Below are 20,892 nucleotides of genomic sequence, written 5' to 3' on the forward strand. Positions count from 1 at the left end.
AAGGAAGAAAGAAAAAAAAAAGAATGAAACAGAGAAAGAAACCAAACTTGACCAATGGTTTTCATGGGTGAAGGAGGAAGAATTTTTGCCTAGAAGGCATTGAGTTTATGTTAATGGCGGTAAAATAATTTGAAAAAGGATATCAATAATGGTTGAGGAACATAAAGAGTATAATCAGTGGGCGAATTATACATATAAAAGTTGTCGAATTGGACAATGTTTTGTTTTGTATATTTTTGCCACAATTAAAGATTAAAATAATAATGACATGAATAACAACGAGAACAAGGAAGAACATGTTTTAAAATTGAGTGTGGTAATGGTTTTCATACTCTTCTTGATATGATTACACCTATTGAGTTGGATGAAATGCTAAGAAATCTGGTTTTAAAGAAAACCAATCTACACACACACAACACAGTGAAAGACAGATTCCAAGGAACTCCAAGGATTTCCATCAGACACCGGAATCTAGGAGAAAGAATATCAGAAGAAATCAACATAGCACACTGATTCAGTGTGCTAGCTTCCAGAAATGTGAGAGAACACTTTTCTGTTCTTCAAAACCACACCCTTTGGTGTTCCTGTGGTGGCAGCTCTAGGAAATGAAGACCATCTTGAATCCACAGCAAGAGGCTCTCAAATCAAAGGGACCGAGTGGGGAATTCTTCCTTATAATAGAACTTAAACTGTCTCAAACACATGAAAGAAATAGTGGACTTAGAAAATCACCCTCGACTACCAGAATCATCGATGCATTCCAAGCTAGGGTATGGGGGATTTGAAAAGGAGTAGAAACATTTACAAAGTCTGAAAGTATCTTCTCCATCGCCAGATACTGTTTTGGAACTAGACTCTGGAGAAACTTGGCCAACACCACTGGAACCACATGGTCAGAGTTAACATGACCAGTAATGGGACAAACTAACATGGTGTGCCTCCTGGAATGATAAACAGAAGACAAAGCATCACTTCTATGATACCCCTGCCAGGAAAACAATGAGAATCTGATTGTGAAAAAGAACCAACAATTCTGACCTGAGGGACAGTCTACAAAATGACTTGCCAGTACTTTCCAAAGCTATTAATGTTCTAAAACACAAACAGAGACTTAGGAACCAGTCCAAATGAAAGAAGATATGTGAGGCAATGACAGCCGAGATGATCTGGGACTTTTTGTTCTGAAGGGAACATAATTGGGACAATTGGGGAAAACCTTAATAAGGTCTGTAGATCAGATAGCACTAACTGTATCGGCCTATTCGCTATCAACCTGTCAGTTTGTCAGACTGTGGTTGCTTACATGTTGCTCTGATGCTGGAAGCGATTCCACGGATATTTCAAGTGGCAGCAGGATCACCTATGGAAACCTGTGGTGGAGAGGTTTCAGTGGAGCTTCCAGAGTAAAGCAGACTAGGAAACTCACCACTATCTAGTTGATCCGGACCCATAGCAACTCTACAGAACAAGGTAGAACTGTGCCTGTGAGTTTCCAAGATTAACTCTTTATGGGAGTAGAAAGCTCCACCTGTCTCCCTTGGAGCAGCTAGTGATTTCGAACTGCTGACCTTTCAGACAGCAGCCCATCCTTTAACCACTACACCACCAGGCCTCCTAGACTAGAAAAAGAGGTCTGGGAATCTGGTTCAGAAAAGTAGGCAATGAAAACCCTTGGATCATAACAGAATATTGTCTCTGATTTGGTCCTGGAAATAGGCTCCTTAGGAATGGGAAGCACTCAAAATACAAAGAGCTGTGACAATGGCCGGAAGCATGCCAGTGACCATGGCCATGACACAGGATGGTCGCCCGTGGTGTTAACATGAGTTGGAGCTGACTTGACAATAATGAACAACAAAAATGCTAACTATGGTAATACTATACCTACCAATATGTCACTTCCTGAGTTTGATAGTTAATTGCATGGTTATTATACCAAAAGGATTGGGGGGATAAGAAGCAAAAGCATCATGTTGGCAACTTACTAATGATTCAACAAATTAAAGATATAGATAGAAAGATAGAGCAACCATCGCAAAATATTAACACGTGGGAACAATAAATAGGAATTCTTGGTGTCTCTCTCACAAAATTTCTGTGACTTTGAGATTATGTCAAAATAAAAAGTTCAAAAAAACCTATTGCTGACAGCCCTAAGAAAGTCTATAAGATCATAAAACTACCTTTTCCTTGGCAGGCTGAGCTGCAGCTGGCACATTAGCCCTGGGGCTGTTATCAAATGTGTGAGGTGTAGTTAGGGCACTATGATGGAGTTTTAAAATGCCTTCCTTTTATAAATATTTAATAAAACCAGTACAGTAAGGAAAAACAAAGAACAAGAAACATGGTTTATACACCAAAAGACAAGCCTTTAATGACTCCAAGAAGGCCAGGGCTGGGGGCGAGGACAAGGACAGGGTGGGACAGGATATTGAGGCAAGAGGGAGGAAGGAGAGGAGGAGGCAGAAAGAAAGAAAGAGAACCACGTGTATGGAGGGTAGAACAGGACATTATTGTTGGTTTCATTTCTTGAGTTGGGCTCTGTGTGTGTGTGTGTGTGTGTGTGTGTGTGTATATATATATACACACACAGTGTGTTTCTTTAGAAACAAAAAAATCCCTGCAGATTCCTTATTCCTCAAAATGAAACAGGGATCTGAGTGACTAAAAAAAAGGAGAGAGAGTCAAATAGAAATGGACTTGGAGTTACAAACAGGTTCATTTTGAATAAACACATGAAATGTCTTCACCTTCTTAGAAACTCATCCTGAGATGTTCTTGGGCAAGATAATAGGAAGCGGGAGACTTGCTATAAGACATTCCAGCAAAAAAAAGAAAAATAGCTAGCAAATAACTGAAACAAAATTGGCAATATACTGATAATTATTGAAGCTGGGTCAAAGTACATGGACTTCAGCATTCAGCAATTCTCTCTACTTTGGTGTGTGGGTGAAAATGCTACTAAAAGAGTGTTCTTATTTTTAATCCTCTTAAGATAAAAGATCTCTTGTTGGCAGGAAATGAGCTGACACAAGGCATCAGTAACTGGCTTCCCAGGAGTGAGTGGTGTGATTCTGTAATTGGAAAGGTGGCCGAACTCAAACTTTCTGTCTTAAAAAGCTTTACTCTTCTTCATCTCTAGTAAATGTTTACTTTTTGATGAGACACTATTGGTTGCAAAGAGAGAAAGCAGATTATCCAGGGCAGAGGGAAAGATGACTCCTTCTAAAGCCAGCCACTAGGGCAGAGAGACCTTGAGCATGGTGATGCCAGGTTGACTCGAGAAACAAGTCCAAGGGAATATATATATATATATATATATATATATATATATATATACCAAAAAAAGGGAGTTTTTTTCCAAAGTATGTAATTTAAATTTAATTTTTTTTACAAAACAGCCTTATCAAAAAGGGGGAAAAAAGCAAGCTTATCACCTTCAAAGTACTTTCCATTACACGTAATACATTTGTCAAATCTATGATTCTATTCTTGGAAACATTTTCCAACTCATTTGTTTGGATGGCTGACTACACCTCTTCGGTTTTTTCCTCACCTCTTCTATATCATCAAATCGTTGTCCTTTTATGTCCCTCTTCATTGCTTCTTCATTCGCAGAAACAAAAAGAAGTCATACAGAGAGAGGTCAGGTGTGTGGGGCAAGAGCAGCATGCTGGGTTTTTTTCTCTAAAAACTGGCGCACTAAGATGACTGTGTGAGCAGGTGCACTCTCTTGGTGGCAAAACCAGTCTCCCATCTGCCACAAATCAGGCCTTTTCTGCCACACACTGGTACGCTATTTTTTTTCAGAACCTCTGAATAGAAAGCTTGATTAACAGTCTGACCTGTTTGAACGAACTCCAAATGCACTGCGAGTTGACATTTTCATCCATTCGGAAAGTTGATGGATGTCCAGAAGAAGAGTGGTCATCAATTGACATTTCATCACTTTTGAAGTGAAAAACCACTCTCAATGAAAACACCACTTGAGTTTTCCCCTTAGTGCTGTCCTTGTAAGCTGTGCTCAACATCACAACAGTTTCTGCGGCATTTTTCCTGAGCAGGAAACAAAATTACACAGCTACAAGCTGTACTCTTCAACTGGCCATCACAAAAATGAGGTTTGAGGAGGATGAGCAATGGAAAAGCGGGAGAGGGGCAATGGAGGGCGATGTAAGATATGAAAATAATAATCTAAAACTTATCAATGGTTCGTGAGGGAGAGTGGGTGGGGGAGGGTGGGGGAAGAAATGGGGAGCTGATATCACGGGCTCAAGTGGGAAGAGAATGCTTTGAAAATGATGATGGCAGCTTATGTGAAAATGTGCTTGACACACTGGATAAATGTGTAGATTGTGTTAAGGGTAAAAAGGCCCACGTCGTTTCACTGAATTGGACTTGACATGGCAGCACACAACGGCAGAGGGAAAATAAGCTGAGAAATAAAATAAGGTAAGTTGGGGGCAGGTCCTTTGCAGGGATGAAGCTACTTTGCTTAAGCCTGCTTAATAAGGGATCCGCTTCCCATCAAACCTTGACACAGAGAAATCTCCTAACAGTAACCCGGGAGGAAGAGTGGGAGCCATTGGAAACGGTGGAGAGAAGAGAGTCGGGAGGAAAGGAGCTACGTTGCACGTATCGCCCGAGGCAGCCGTGGGTTCGACAGCCTGACTGCTATCAGCAAGGCTGGGAGTTCAAAACCACCAGCTTCCCTGATGAAGGAAGGCGAGACTCTGTTCCTGTAAAGATTTTTCATCTCAAAAACACTCTGTAGGAGCACTATGGAAGTGGGTTTGGTTTTATTTTGCCTTTGCTACCTGGTGTAGCCTTGACAGAAGCACCACAGAATGACTGCAAAGAACAGAATCTTATTTTCTCACAGCTCTTGAGGCTGCCTTTCTGAATCAGCGTCTCAACTATGTGGATTCTTTCTTTGAACCTTTCTCCTCGCTTCTGGTTTGAAACATCTGTCTTCCCAGTTTGTATGTCTCTGTGTCCATTCTGGCATTTGCTCACAGTTAACTGTTGAACCATGTGTCACTATTGGCTTCATAGGTAGCAGAGTCTGCACTGACAGCTGGGCCAAATGGCTGTTGTGTGTTTGAAATTTGTCACATCAGATCCCTAATAACCCACTTCTATGCTAAGTGGTCACTTGCTCATTTACAGAATAATTCCTTAAGCAATGTTCAACCTGCCATCTGGTCCCATCCTGAGTTATGTGGATTAGAAAACACAGAGCTATGCAGTGGCAGAATGGTCTGGAAAAGTACCGAGGGTGGCTTGAAGTTAGTGAACCTGTTCTGGAGTCTGCTTGGAAGGCGATACACTGCCTAGTTGTCAGTGGAATTTTTTTTCTTTCTTATCTGATTGAGGAGTTGATCTCACTTTACCCCTCTCTGATTCAGGGGAGCTACATATGCAGCCACATTTTTTCATAAAAGTCTTTATTCCAAACCCCATGCAAGAGCTTTCCTGATTTTACACCCCAATTTTTTATTTGAAAAATGGCTCTGGAGGTGCTGTAAAGTGTTGCACGGTTAACTGCAAGGTCAGTGGTTCAAACCCACCAGCTGCTCTGAAGGAGGGTCTGTTCCCCATAAAGATTTATAGCCTCAGAAACCCATAGAGGTTGCTCTGAGTCACAGTAGAGTCGACGACACTGGGTTATACTTATGTATTCTTTCGGTACAGGCCAAAAGATACCACTGAGATAAACAGAAAGAAAAACGCCTCGTGTGTTTTAAAGAAAGAAGCTCCCTGCCTTCCCAAACTAGACAGAAACCAGAGCTACCTGCAGACAGGCAATGTTTTTATTCTACACATTGTTCTCTGAACCTGTTGCTGCCTCTCAATGAGCTGGATGATTCGAGAATGTGAATGCACTAGGGTGTTCTCTGCGGTAAGTGCTGCCACACCATTCAACATTTATGATCACACACATCTACAAAAAGGGGAACTAGGAGTGGCGATGGACATACATAACAAGGCCTGGAACTTATTAGAGTTCTTACGTAAAATGAATAGTTAAATTTTGGGCGGAAATGTGTTAAATATTCATTCTCCAGAGCATGAACTTTTTCCATGAAGGATGGTTGATAAATAGTTTCAGCTTTGCAAGCAGCAAACACCCAACACTGTCACCATAGCACAAAAGCAGTCATAGATGGATTTGAATGAATGGGCATGACTTGTTTCAATAAAACTTTATTTACAAAATCAGGCAAAGGGCCAGACTTATCCTGTGGGCTGCAGTTTGCTGACTTCTCCTCAGAGGGTTCTAAACATTATTCGGTAACACAGCCTTGGATATGTTTGTGTCAACTCTTAAGAGACAACAGTGCCCCTGTCTCCCCTTGAGATTCAGGTGAGCCCCTGCTGGGTGCTACACATGGTGATAAGGGTCTTGTGTTTGCTATCTGACTTGGAAACGTAGGCATTTTTTATTTTTTAGGAAAAGATCAACACTTGGTGAAATGACACTCCTGGGCTCGATTACACAGCTGGTGTGACAGCTGATTGCAGCCCTCATAAACATTCAAGGGTAAGACACCCATTGGTAGAAAGCTAGCAACGAGGTAATTTCACAGCTCATGATAGATCCTCTATATCCTCCTGAAATAAAACCAAGAAGACACTGAAGTAGAGTTGAATTTTGCCACTTTTCTTAAGCTTTTTGGCTCTCTTGTTTTCTATGTTCTGTTAAAACCTCAGGTTTTAATAGGCCAAAATTAAATGGTCAACTACCGGAATGGAATTCCCACTTAATCATTGATACTGCCTGTGGAGAGAAAGGAATTTGATGCTCCTACTATTTAGCCAGTGGAAAGAAGGCAACCACATACCTGCTTCCCCCAGAGGATGCCCGATAGGATGGTCAGCTGAAGACAAGCAAGTCTCAGTAATGGGTACGGGATAGAGCTTATCAGATTCAGGGAAGGGATGCTCATGCAGTTTGAAAACAATATATTTAATATCATAACGGTGTGTTTTAACATTCTAAAAAATCTATTTGTAAAAAAAGCACAACATCTTTTTAGAAGGCTGAGAAGTATTACTGTAGCAAAGAGAAGTCTAGAACCCAAGTCTCCCAGCTCAATGATAGGAAGGAGAGGATTGTAAGGAGACCCACTCAAGATGAGACTTCCTGGGTAAAAATCCTGACTCATCTTCTTTTTCCTTAGCCCTGCTCCACAGACACGACCCATGACATCTGCTGTGGGGAAGACAAAGGAGTCCTCAAATGCTCCAAACAGGCGGTCCAGGACTGGCCTGGGTTTGCAAGTGCCATGATGCTCCTCAGTCCCTGACCCAGCTCGTCCCTAGAGACTCTGGGGTGCCTTTCTGGGAGACACTGATGTCCAACACTGACCATGAGGAGCCCTACACTGAGATCCTTCGGCCACGATCTGTGTCTTCCCCTCCAATGGTCAAAGTGGAGGCATGGAGAAGGACGCTGGTTCTCTTGGCTACCGGGTCCAGATTGAAGGTGGCAAAGAAGTAACACCCCGTCTGAGCCTTAGTTCAGGTCTCACTTCTAACAAGAAGCAGGCAAAGGGGTACCTGAGGCATAGCTGATATGACACATGCCCTGGCATCATTTGAGGGGTTGCCAATGAGCAGTGTCTATTCACCACCACCACCTCTATTACCAGCTAGGAGAATCATTCAGCAATTTAAAACGGATTGCCACAGGTGCTGTGTTAGTCTGTGGGAACTTTAGAGAAACAAATCCACCAAAACTCATGTATAAGAGAGAGTTTTATATAAAGGTTAAGTGTGCATCAAGAAACCATCCCAGCCCACAAGTCCAACATTAACCCATATGTCCAACACCAATCTACAAAGTCCTCCTCCATCTCACAAAACATACTCAATGATGCTGACTGCAAGAGGAAAGCTGAATCAGTGAATGTGTAAGCATCTCAGTCCTGGCAGGGGTCTCCACACATCTGCTCTAGCACCCAGGGCTGCATTTGGGTAGGTCCATGTGGCTTCTCCTCAGGGATCTTGCAGGAAGTGAGCCTTGAAAGCTAAAGCAGAGAACTGGCTAAGGCAGCTGCACCCTGGTCCAACCATCAGAAAGCAAGAGACCTGAGAACTAGAAAGTGAGGCTCACTGAGCCATTTATCCCTCTAACCTTCAATTAACCCCACATGTGTTTATTGGTCAGGTTGGCGCAATAAACTTTAACTATCTCAGGTGCCATTTTCCATAGATCTGTCTCTGGAGGCAGACTCGGATAACCAAGAGTGGTTGAAAGTTTTTTTAATATTCAGTAGGTAGCCTACATTCCTAACTCTTGCTTCATCTTTCTGCATTGCATTCTGGCCAGACCTGACAGCTCCTGCTTGGCACTATGGCTCCAGAATGGGACAGAGGGGTTTCAGGAGGCAAGGGAGGCAGCTAGTGTAGTTGGCAGGGGATTGTATGATGGCCTGTGATTGGAGAGAAACGTCATCCTGCACAGACTCAGTTCCCAAAGATGCAAAGCACCCCTGTCCATTCCTTCCCCCTGCCCCTGGGCCTCTGACTCTCTGCTACATACAGATGCCTGGAAAGTTATCTGCATACTTCAAAGAACACAAGTGCAGAAGTGGCTGAACTTCCAATAACAAGAAGGACTCGCTGTCATTGGGTCAATGATGTCTCTAACCAGCCCCCTGTAGGTTTCCAAGACTGTAACTGTTCACTGGAGTAAAAAGACCAGTCTTTTTCCCTTGGAGCTTCTGGTGGTTTTGAACTGTCAACCCACAGTCCAGCTCTTAACCACTATACCAGGGTTCTTATAATAACCATGGAAAAGCCCTCTTTTGATCAGATCCAGGGACATGGAAGTAAAGCTGGACCTACACTTAAAAAAATCATTTTATTGGGAGCTGATACAACTCTTATTACAATCCATCCATACGTACATCATGTCAAGCACATTTGTACATTTGTTGCCATCATCATTTTCAAAACATTTTCTTTCTACCTGAGCACTTGGTATCAGCTTCTAATTTTCCCCATCCCTCCCCCACCCTCCCTGCCTCATGAACCCTTGATAATTTATAATTTTTTTTATGCCTTACACTGACCAATGTTTTCCTTCACCCACTTTTCTGTTGTCCATCCCCCTGGGAGGGGGGTTATATGTAGATCATTGTGATCAGTTCCCCTTTCTCCCCTAACCTTACCCTTACCCTTCTGGTATCACTACTATCAATATTGGTCCCGAGGGGTTTATCTGTCCTGGATTCCCTGTGTTTCCAGCTCTTATCTGTACCAGTGTACATGCTCTGGTCTAGCCAGACTTGTAAAGTAGAATTGGGATCATCATAGTGTGGGGAGGAATCATTAAAAACTAGAGGAAAGTTGTATGGTTAATCTGTGCTATACTGCACCCTGACTGGCTCATCTATTTCTTGTGACCCTTCTGTGAGGATGTCCAATTGCCTACAGATGGGCTTTGGGTCTCTACTGCACCTTCCCCCTCATTCACAATGATATGATTTTTTGTTCTGGGTCTTTGATGCCTGGTACCTGATCTGTTTGGCACCTCATGATCACACAGGCTGGTGTGCTTCTTCCATGTAGGCTTTGTTACTTCTCAGCTAGATGGCTATTTTTTTTTTCTTCAAGCCTTTAATACCCCAGATGCTATATTTTGATAGCTGGGCACCATCAGCTTTCTTCACCACATTTGCTTATGCAGTCTTCAGCGACCATGTCTGGAAGGTAGACCTCATGGAATGCCAGATTAATAGAACAAAGTGTTCTTGTTTTGAGGGTGGACCTATATTGTTTAATCAAAGAGTTTGACATTCAGAAGGAAGGAAAATTAGCTTATCACATTTCAGACACACAGGTATGTTACATGTCACTGTACCATAATGGAGAAGCTACCTATCCTTGAAGGTTTAGAGTTAGCTAGTTGCTCCAATATTTCTTGCTGATTGGCTACTGTGGTGCTTGGACGCAGCTCAAACTTGAAACCACTTTACAAGGTGCATCTGAGGATAGCAGGTCACTATTCTGGGGCCACTTCATGATCAACCACTTCTAGTCATCCACCCACTCAGGGTGATGCCATTCACACAAGAATCAGATCGTTTTGATCCATACAGTTTCTGGCAGCTGGATTTTCAGAAGAAGATCACTGGGCTTTTCTTCTAATGCATCTCAAAGGCACTAAGAAAACCAGCTCAACCCCCTGGCGCACACAGCATTCCCTTGGTCTTCTCAAATGATTGCCTCTGGATCTCTTTATATATCCCACATGAGCACAATTAAGTGTTCTGCCATTGCAATCTTCACAATAGTGACCATAATTTGTCATAATTCACCAGTCAAATGCCTTTTTCTGTTTAATAAAGCACAAGTAGACACATCTTTCTGGTATTCTTTGCTTTCAGGCAGGATCCATCTAACATCAGCAATGATAGCTCTCATTCCATGTCCTCTTCTGAATCTAGCTTGAATTTCTGGCAATTCCTATTGATACAACCATTTTAATTATCTTTAGTAAAAAATATACTTTCATGTGATATTTATACTACTGCTCAAAAGTTTCCGCATTCTGTTGAAGTGAACATAAATACAGATAGGTGTCTTCCAATCTGCTGACAAGGCCATCCAGATTTCTTTCAGCGTTGCATTAGTTTGTTGAAACAGGTCGACTGATATTCCCTCGATTCCAAAGGTCTTGTTTTCCACCAATGTGTTCAGTGCAACTTAGACTTTAGCATGATTGTTTCTTGATCACATGATATCCCTTGAAATGGCTGAGTGTCAACAAATTCTGTTTGAAACTCTCTGTATTTCTTCTGTCTTCAATATTTTGCCCAAAGAATCTTTCCATATCACAACTATACTTGTTAAAATAACTTGTCCTACCCGGGTCACTAGACAGTAAGAGGCAGAGCTAAAATACTATTTACCTTGTACTTACTCCCCTCAGCACCTGGAGAATGAGCAAAGTGATAGAATGATATATTGCCAGAATAAATCATCCCAACAATGCATGCGCAGTAAGTGGGGCCATTTCCATTGAGCCTCTACATGGAATTTCCCTGAGTCAGAATCAGCAGGGCCCAAACTAGAAAATAGCATTTTAGGAGTTTTTGGATAAGTGAAAATGGTTAACATGCTCAGCTATTTGAATCCGCTCACAGAGGCTCCTTAGAAGAAAGGCCTCGTGATCTACTTAAGTTTTTTTTTTTCAATTGAAAATAAAAGTTATAATATATGTCAATGGGAAGAGGTATATGAAGTTCAAAATCTAGCAACCAGATAGATGTGAAGGGGCATGGATGCAGTGGAGACTCAAAACCCACCTGTAAGATACTTGTTAGGTGGTGGGGTGAGCTGCCTGGAGCTGGAGTGCTACATCGCTTCCCGCATCATGTCTCAAAGGGCCTTCCTGAACCCTCATGCCGATTATAATAAATCCCTGGCAGAAGGCTTCTTCGATTCTGCCGGGAGGCTAACCCCTGAGTTCTCGCAAGGCTTGAACCATAAGATCCGAGACCTTCTTCCACAAATGGAGAAAGGCCTAAAGTCGGCAGATCCTCGGGATGACTAGTTACACTGGCTAGTCAGGTATTTCTGGCTGTACTTACATCTATCTCCATGATGTGTTCAGGGACCCTGCTACCTACAGATGGCACCTGGCTGCGTAAAGCAGAGTCTGAACTGCTTGACCAAGCGCTGCATCACCTTCCTGTGCGGGGATGGGCCCTCTGGCGAGGCGGCCGTACTGCATCACAAGATGAAGGGCCAGAAGCTGGCTGAAGATTGCCTCACGTGGTAACCGCTTTCTGCTTTGAGGAAGGCTGTCTAGATCCCGTTACGCAAAGGACTGTCTAGTGCACGCACTGCTTCTCTCCCAGTGAATGAATCTCACTCCTGTCATTTGATCATTTGATTATAGTTTAAAAAGCACCAGTATCATCCCGGTTTTATTGTAAAACACAGCAACACCGACATGTCCCCAACCAAACATCAGTCAGGAACAGAAATGAGATTTAAAAGCATCTGACCATGTAATGACTAATCTAAGGTGCTTTGCAAGCTCAATAATTTGGGAAAGGGGATGCAGTACTTCCTATTGGTGGCCTGAGAGAGGCCCCTCTCGAAACAACCTTTTGGTTGGGGGTGGGGGGATGACATAAAGATATCCAATTTTATCATAAATAAGAACTGTCCACTAGAAAAAAAAGAAATATAATTGGATAGTCCCTCTCAGAAGGGTCACAGGGAAGGGATGATAAATCCAGGGTGATGTTTCGCTCTTTACTAGTGTGGTTTTTATTTGTTTTACCTCATTAATCATGTTTGACTTGTGTATGTTCATTTGTACATTTGAGATCATTCAGTACATGAAATTCAAGATAGGCGACTCTTCAAAAAGAGTAGCAAGCGTAATGGTCCCCTGAGGGTACAGGAAGAAGGGCAGGAGGGGAGAATGGGAGCTGACAGCATTGACGACTGTATAACCTCGTCCAATGGGACTGAACAACAGAATTTTTCTGTGAATGGATATATTGGATTGTGTGGGATTTGGGGGATAAGACCTACTATAGAATAAACAAATTAATTAAAGAATAAGGGTTCCTGGGAGGTATGGTGGCAGAGGGAGGGGACAAAGAGGAGCCGATATCAAGGAGTTCAAAGAGGAAAAAAATGATTGTGGTAGCAATTTTACAATACTACTTGATGGGATCGAACTATGGAAAGTTAGGAGATCCATAAGAGCTCCGAAGAGAATGATTTTTTTAAACCACTTTGGAACATAGTTCTACTCTAATTCACATGGGGTCATCAATGAAAATTGGAACTGAATAGCATTTCTAAGTTCTAGTAGATAGGGAGGAAGAACCTTAGAACCCTGCAAAGTATACCTTGTTGATGTTAGGGAACAAACTCTCAGTGCTTGAGCCAACTGCCACGAGAGGTAATTATGGTGGCTCATTTTGAAGATATCACAACACCTATCAAGGTCAGCCATTATGGTGGTGGTGCAGATGATGATACTAAGAGTGACGCCCACTTTAGCCTTAGTGTGCAAGAAATTTAAGGATCATGCAAAAAAAAAAAAGAGAGAGAGCCTGTTTCACACTTACCCAAAAACTTGCAGGCTTCTTGGATCAGCTTAATGGTGATCGTATCATCATACACTGTGTATGTCATGAAGGCATCTTGTACTTCTGCGGAAGCTCTGAACGATAAAGCAAAGGGCAGTGAACATCTACCAACTGGAGCTTACCCTCAGGGAGACCCCCAGCAAGCTGTAATACACACCAAAGATTCTGGATTGTAAGGAATGTCAGACATGGGAATGTTCTATTGTCGGCTCCTCCAAGAAGAATTCTCTAGGCCCTTTTGTGCCAAGAGCTCCCTTCTCCAGATTCCCACCACAGCCTGTGCATTCTCCCAGCTTATCATTTTAGGCCTCACCCACTAGCCTGAGCTTGAGAGTGGGCACAGCAATGCCACTACCCCTCTCCCCACCACAGCAAGCAGCACTGTGCTTGGCACACAGTAAAAGCTTAATACATAGTCATGAACTTGAAACTGAGTGGTGATGGAGTCTCATTCTCAGAACCAAAGAGAGCAGCTGCTTGGGTATTTCACTTGGCCTGGCAGCAGCTAATCAAACCTGGTGACGACGCTGCACCTAGGAGTCAGAAGCCTTGTGTAACTGCAACTAGCAACTCAACAGCCATTCAGGGTACGGCTGGCAGGGAAAGATTCCCCCAAGAAAGGAGTGTTTAACTGAAGATGGTGGAGGCAAAGACTATTCAGGGCAGAGGAAAATGCTGAGTATTTAAAGGCCTGAGGAAACAGAGCACACCTTTGAAGATGAGAGAGAAGGTACTATTTTCACTTATCCCAGAACACATCACAGAATCTTGGAATTGGGAGAGATACAAAAGCTCTTCATTGTCCAATTCCCTACCCTCTTGTGGTAGTCACATAAACTGTTGTCAATTTGAGACTGAAGAGTGAAGGGGTGGAGTTTAGCCTGTCAATCAGGTCACAGCTTGATGACCTCATTTGGAGCCGTTAAGGAGATAAATAGCTGGCTGGAGGTGGGGCACTCAGACACTCCCTGCTAGGCATCCCTGTGGACCCAACACATGGAGCTGTGCTAGAGCCCTGGAGCAGGAGGAGCCACATGGAGACCCTTGCCAGTGCTAAGATGCTTCCACTGCCACTGGGTCCACAAAACTTTCCACCCACTGGCCTATGATCTTCCTGCATTCAGCGACATCACATGTGTTTCCTCAATCTGAAGAGGAATTTATAAATTGGTATCAGACATATGGGCTAATATCAGACTTATGTACTTGATCTGGACTGGACTGGGATGTTTTCTCAATATTCCTTTGCTCTTGTATATAAAGCTCTTTCTTATATACATATGAATGTCTAAAAATTTTTTCTCTAGTCAACCCAGACTAACTCACCTCTACACTCTCAGACTGATTGTCTTCCAGTTTCTTCTAGATTGTTTCCAGTAACCAGAAACATGCTTCTTAGCTTAAAAAAAAAGTCATCTATATGTGACTACACGGAAAACAATGACTTTAAACAAAAATGAGAACGTAAGGTGGCAGGGAAATTAGATTAACGGAACCAGAACAATCAGAACAGAAATTATGAAAATGTTTATATATCACTATTGAATAACTTGTGTAGAAATTGTTGAGTAGGAATCCAAAATACTATGTAAGTGTTCCTTATACACAAAATATTACTTATTTTTCAAACAACAACCCAATGGCACTCAATTTTACTCTGACACACATGGATTGGATTGCCAAGGGTATGGATTGACGTTGAAGCAAAACAGCTTGACAGAGTCTTATATGCTAGCTATGTGTGAGAAGGCCTGGCTGTCAATGTTGACTGTACCACAACCTAGCTGAATGAGTTGGGACAAATCTCACGTGCTCCGCTTTCTCCACTTGAACAATGACAGCATTGGATTATGTCACTATTTATGAGGAGATTTTGATGTTTACCTTCCCTACTTCCCCATCAAGCCCCCAGAGTGTTGTCCTTCCCCACTGAGAATGACTGGGGCACTTAATTGTGCATTTCTCAAAGTATGGTCAACCTGGCAGCAGGCTTTCTAGAGATATTTGCAGCAGTTCATGAAGTCAACAATAATGACTAGGTTGTCACTTGCTATGTTCACTGGGGAGGATTTGTGCTGAGAGCATATAAGCAAAGGGGGGCAGAATGACTGGTAAGGGTGCACAAACAAAGGCAGTGGTACCAACGTAGGCTAGTATTCTTAAACAGCCCCAAACCTGCAGGGAAAATGGAAGAAAAGCCTGTTTCACTTCAGATTCTCTTCAGCGAAGCAGTAAAAATGATCAATTTTACTAACCCTCTATCCTGAGTACCTTTCCTTGAATGTCTGATGTAACAACATGGGAGGTGTGTGTGCAGTGCTTGAGCAGCACAAAGCAATCATTGATAACGTGGCTGAGTGGAGCTGCACCAGCCCCCTTTGTCATGGACCATCAGAACTACTGATGAATGAACGATGCATCCCTAAATTTGGGCAATTTGCAGACATTTTCTTCAGAAAAGAACAAAGTCCGTCTGTCACTTCAAGGAAAATAACTGACAGAGTTTGTTGCTAGCGCTAAAATCCAAGCTTTTAAGTGAAAATTGGAATTTTGGAAAGCTTACATCTGCCACCTTGAACTTAGTCACTTTGCAATATTTAAAGGCTTTTCTGAGATTTGTCGACAAATGTGATTTTTATATTGTACAATGAAGCTTGTCAACATTTGGAAGAGCTGCATGACTGTGAATAATAGTTTATAAATGATGAATACACGATGTTACAAAATGATGGCAAGAGATTCATTTCTATGTGTAATGCAGACTAAATGATCTTAATGTAACATAACATGAATTATAACATAACATGAAACTTTTCATAACATGAAGTCATTGCTATGGTTTCAGATTAACCTATGTAAGAAATCCTTAGAGAAACCATCATTAATTGAGCTTTGGTGCAGTATGGCTATTGTCACCTAGAAAGAATATTAAAGTCTTTCTTCCTCCTACAACTACATATCTCTCAGTATATATATTTTCCACCCAAACCACATATCACAGCAGAGAGACTACAGGAGACAGAACCCAGATGTGCTCTATTAAGACAGACATGAAGGTGAGCTGAAAAGATGTAAAGCAAATGCCGCTCTTCTCATTAGTAATTTTTGTTTGGTTACTGTTATTATCTTTCATAAAACATGTTATTTATGTTATTGGGTTTCATCAATGACATTTTTAGATGAACTAATAAATATGCATTTAAAAAGTTATCCATTTTCATTTCTATCACAGTAAATGCCAATACCTAAACTAAAGCTCGTTGGAGTCCTCACTATTTATTTATTTATCTATTTATTTATTAGTGGGACCAAAAGTAACTTTATTTCACTGGGAGGCAGGCAGCTCAGAACTTCTGAAAGGGCTTCTTAAAAATATGGAACGTTTCAGGAATTTGCGTGTCATCCTTGCGCAGGGTCCCTGCTAATCTCCATATCTCCCAATTTTAGTCTATGAGTTGCCAAAGCGAGCACCCTCACTGATTTTTAAGAGTATAATGTCTGATGACTCTGGCAAGATGGTGGTTTGGACAGACACAATATGCAAACCCTCTACAAAGATGTGAGAAACCAGATGTGGAAGAAAAACCTGGAACCTCGAGTCTCTGAAGAAAGACTGACAAAAAAAATAAATACTGCCACCTGGTCATAGATTTTCTACTTCTGTGCCAGAGCCCCTCCCCCCAAATCAGTCCCATCCATGGCATAGGACACCCTCACCAGGAGTAAGGTGGCATATCCCCCTATTCCCCACACCTTCTGGTAATAGAGGTGTGCCTCACCTCCACATTCACATGCTCAAAGAGTAACTACACCCCATACACGACCCTTTCATACAGTTCCTCATGTGGTGTGACCCCCACACCATAAAATTATTTTCATTGCTACTTCATCACTGTCATTTTGCCAGTGCTATGAATCATCATGTAAATATCTGATAGGCAGGAGGTATTTTCATTGTTACAAATTGAACATAATCAAAGTATTGTGATTAATCACAAAACAGTATGTCATGATATATTGTGAACTATTTGTTTCTAATGACAAATCAATGAAATTTTGTCTTGCGTGGTGTAGCACGGGTAGCAGTCTTCATGCTGGGTACTCGTAATGTAGGCGTATCTGCATGTGGGCCGACCCGCCTGGAGACGGATAGAGGAGCGGTGTCTCAGTTCCTAAGACCTTCGGAAATAGGTGCTTTCCAATGTTCTTAGGCGACCCCTGTGAAAGCGTCACGACCTATGGGTTGAGAACCGCTGCTCTGGAGGAAGACCAGAGGAGTTAGGAGCAAACTGCCTTGGGGCACGGGATTGAAAAGAAGCCACACAATACAGAGCCTCATCACTATTGGCTGACAGGAAATGCAAATCCATCCTCTAATCCCACCATTCCTGGGGAGCCAACACACACACACACACACACACACACACACACCCCAATAGAAATTGAGAGCGTCACAGGGCAAAGCCTCAATTAACCACAGTGCATAAGTATACAAGGTAGTGATGTAAAAGCCAGGACCAGGCTCCAAATCGGCAGAGGCTGCAACTGCACAGCATGCTTCGAGGCTACAGAATGCAGGCCTTTGTGTTTGAGGAGCTGAGGGCCATGGTCTTGATAAGCGCACACTCAAACTGATAAAGAACTGGTAAGTTCTTGTTCTGGCTTGGGGTTTCTTCTTCTTCTTCCTCCTCTTTCTATTGTCCGCCCCCACCCCCCACCCCGTGTGTGTGTGTGTGTGTGTGTGTGTGTTGTCTGTTTTTTGTTTGTGTGCTCTTTGTCTCTGTTTATTTTCTCCTTTTCTACTTTCTAGCTCCACCTGGCCAGGCATAATTTCCCCACATGCTGTAGGGATTCTTATATATCCAGCAGACAAAGGTAGAGCTATCACCTCACAATGAAAACAATTTTAAAGAATAGAGGAAATAATGTAGATATAAAATATTCAAATGGAGGAGAAGTCAAGTAGATTTCAAGAGCTAATAGACTAATCTAAACTTGGGAAGAGAGTTATAAATAAAACGAAAACCTTAGAAAATGGATAAACCTCATAAAAATAAAAAAGGGAAAATCATAAAAACCTCATAAACAATAAAACAACAGCAAAGAATAAACGAGACACCAGCACAATGAACTCAGCACAGAAAGTTATAAGGAACAAAGAAAGCAACAACACTAAAATACACACACATCAAAATTACAGCAATGTTTTTTACCAACCAATAACGGCACTAAATGTAAATGGATTAAATAGATCCGTCAAGAGGCAGAAAGTAGCAGAATGGATAAGAAAACCAAACCCAAAATTACTGCCATTGAGTCTATGCAAACGTGTAGTAACCCTATAATGCAAGGTAGAATTGCCTTTGTGTGTTTCTAAGACTCTAATTCTTTACAGAAGTAGAAATCTCTATTTTTCTCCTGAGAAGCAGCTAGTACTTTTGAACTGTGAACCTTGCGGTTACCAACGCAATGCATCATCACTACACCACAAACGCTCCTGAGGTAAGAAAACAGGACCCGTCAATATGCTGCTTACAAGGAGCTCACTGTAGACCCAAAGATAAGCTAGATTAGAAATCAAAGAATAAAAAGAAATAGATCAAGCTAACATCGATTTAAAACGTTGAAGTGGCATATTAATATCTGATAAAATAGACTCCAAGGCAGAATCCACTAAGAAAGACAAAGAAGGACACTACATAAAAAGCAAAGGGGTGATTGAACAAGAAGGCATAACTATAATAAATATTATTGCATCCAATAAAAGACCTTTGAAATACATTAATCAAACTTGATAGATCAGAAGAGAGAAATAGACAACACTACAATGATAGTAGAAGACTTCAATATCCCATTCTCAAGGAAGGGCAAATAGAAAGAAACTGAACAAAGATATACAAGAATAAAACAACACAATTGACTTGAGCTCTTAGATATATACAGAACATTTCATGCAGCACAGCATGCACTCCTTTCCAGCACACTGGAATATTCACAGCACTATAAAACTGTAAATCAACAATAGGAAGGTCAAGGGGAAATATCAAATACAAGGGCATTGAACAACACCTTACCTGAAAACTGCTGGATAATTGAAGATGTAAGAAATTAAAATTTTAAATTTCTTTAAACAAATGAAAATTAAAATACAACATACCAACACCTTTGAGACGTGGCTAAAGTAGTATGCAGAGGGAAATTTATAGCAATAAATGTACACATTAAAAAAGAAGGAAAAAACGTGATCAACACATTTCTCCATCTCCAATAACTAGAACATGAGCGGCAAAATAAACCATCAGCCCAGAAGAAAAAAATAAAATAAAAATAAGAGCAGAATTAAAGGAATCAGGGGGAAAAAGAAGGAAAGAAAAATGAACAGGGCAATAAGTTGGTCCTTTAACTGTATATAGCAATAAATGCACATATCAAAAAGAAAGAAAGAACTAAAATAAACAGCCAACAAATTAACTACAACAATTGGAAAAATACCAGCAAAGCAATCCCTCAGAGATAAGAAGAAATTATATAGATTAGTGCAGAAATTAAGTCGACAAATTTTAAAACTATAGAAAAATTAATATGACAGTAAGTTGGTTCTTTGAAAGATGAACAAAATTAGTAAACCATAGGCAAACCTAAAAAAGGAGAAAAAGAAAATTTTATAAATAAGTGATTAAATAGGTGACATTACAAAAGAACCAACTGAGATACAAAAATCGTCACAAAATATTATTTAAAATTTGTATTCCATTAAATTTGAAAGCATGTTCGTAAGCAAATGTGGTGAAGAAAGCTGATGGTGCCTGGCTATCAAAAGATATAGCATCTGGGTTCTTAAAGGCTTGAAGGTAAACAAGCGGCCATCTATCTGAGAAGCAACAAATCCCAAGTGGAAGAAGCACAACAGCCTGTGTGACCACAAGGTGTCAAAGGGATGAGGTACCAGGCATCAAAGAACAAAAAAATCATAACATTGTAAATGAGGGTGAGTGCAGAGTAGAGACCCAAAGCCTAACTGTAGGCAAATGGATACCCCCTTACAGAAGGGTTGTGGGGAGGAGATGATCCAGTCAGGGTACAGGGTAGCACTGATGAAACACGCAACTTTCCTCTAGTTTCTAAATGCTTCCTCCCCACCCACTATCATCATCCCAATTCTACCTTACAAGTCTGGCTAGACCAGAGGATGTACATGGGTACAGATAGGAACTGGAAACACAGGGAATCCAGGACAGATGATCCCTTCAGGACCAGTGGTGAGAGTGGTGATACTGGGAGGGTGGAGGGAAGGTGAGGTGGAAAGGAGGAACCAATTACTAGGATCTACATATAACCTCTTCCCTGGAGGATGGACAACAGAAAAGTGGGTGAGGGAGACATCGGACAGTGTAAGATATGACAAAACAATAATAATTTGTAAATTATCACAGTTTCATGAGGGAGGGGGAGTGGGGAGGGAGAAGGAAAAATGGGGAGCAAATATCAAGGGCTCAAGAAGAAAGCATATGTTTTGAGAATGATGATAGCAACAAATGTGCTTGACACAATGGACGGATGTATGAATTGTGATAAGAAATGTCCGAGCTCCGAATAACATGATTTTTTAAAAATTGAAAACCTAGAAGAAATGGATAAATTTCTAAAAATGCATTATCTATCTAAATTACCACAGACTGATGCAGAAAAGCTCAATAAGCCTATAACACAAAAAAAATAGATCTGGTCAATAAAAAAAAAATCCCCAACATCAAAAAATCTGGGA

The 20,892-nt window shown here is 41.4% G+C and overlaps 1 protein-coding gene and 1 non-coding gene across 2 annotated transcripts in view; both read right to left on the reverse strand.

Annotated features, from left to right (window-relative positions):
• Positions 1-20,892, reverse strand: part of LOC142461034 (guanylate cyclase soluble subunit beta-2-like) — a 101,052-nt gene that overhangs the window by 61,660 nt on the left and 18,500 nt on the right. The window contains exon 3 of the mRNA XM_075562698.1: positions 13,107-13,201. Within this exon, the coding sequence (XP_075418813.1) occupies positions 13,107-13,201 (95 nt within the window). The remainder of the gene's footprint in view (positions 1-13,106; positions 13,202-20,892) is intronic.
• Positions 16,496-16,600, reverse strand: LOC142461944 (U6 spliceosomal RNA). Its single transcript, XR_012787107.1, has one exon. It is a non-coding gene; the product is annotated as a U6 spliceosomal RNA (small nuclear RNA).

Source organism: Tenrec ecaudatus, chromosome 11 (genome assembly GCF_050624435.1).
Source record: "Tenrec ecaudatus isolate mTenEca1 chromosome 11, mTenEca1.hap1, whole genome shotgun sequence".
Taxonomy (NCBI): domain Eukaryota; kingdom Metazoa; phylum Chordata; class Mammalia; order Afrosoricida; family Tenrecidae; genus Tenrec; species Tenrec ecaudatus.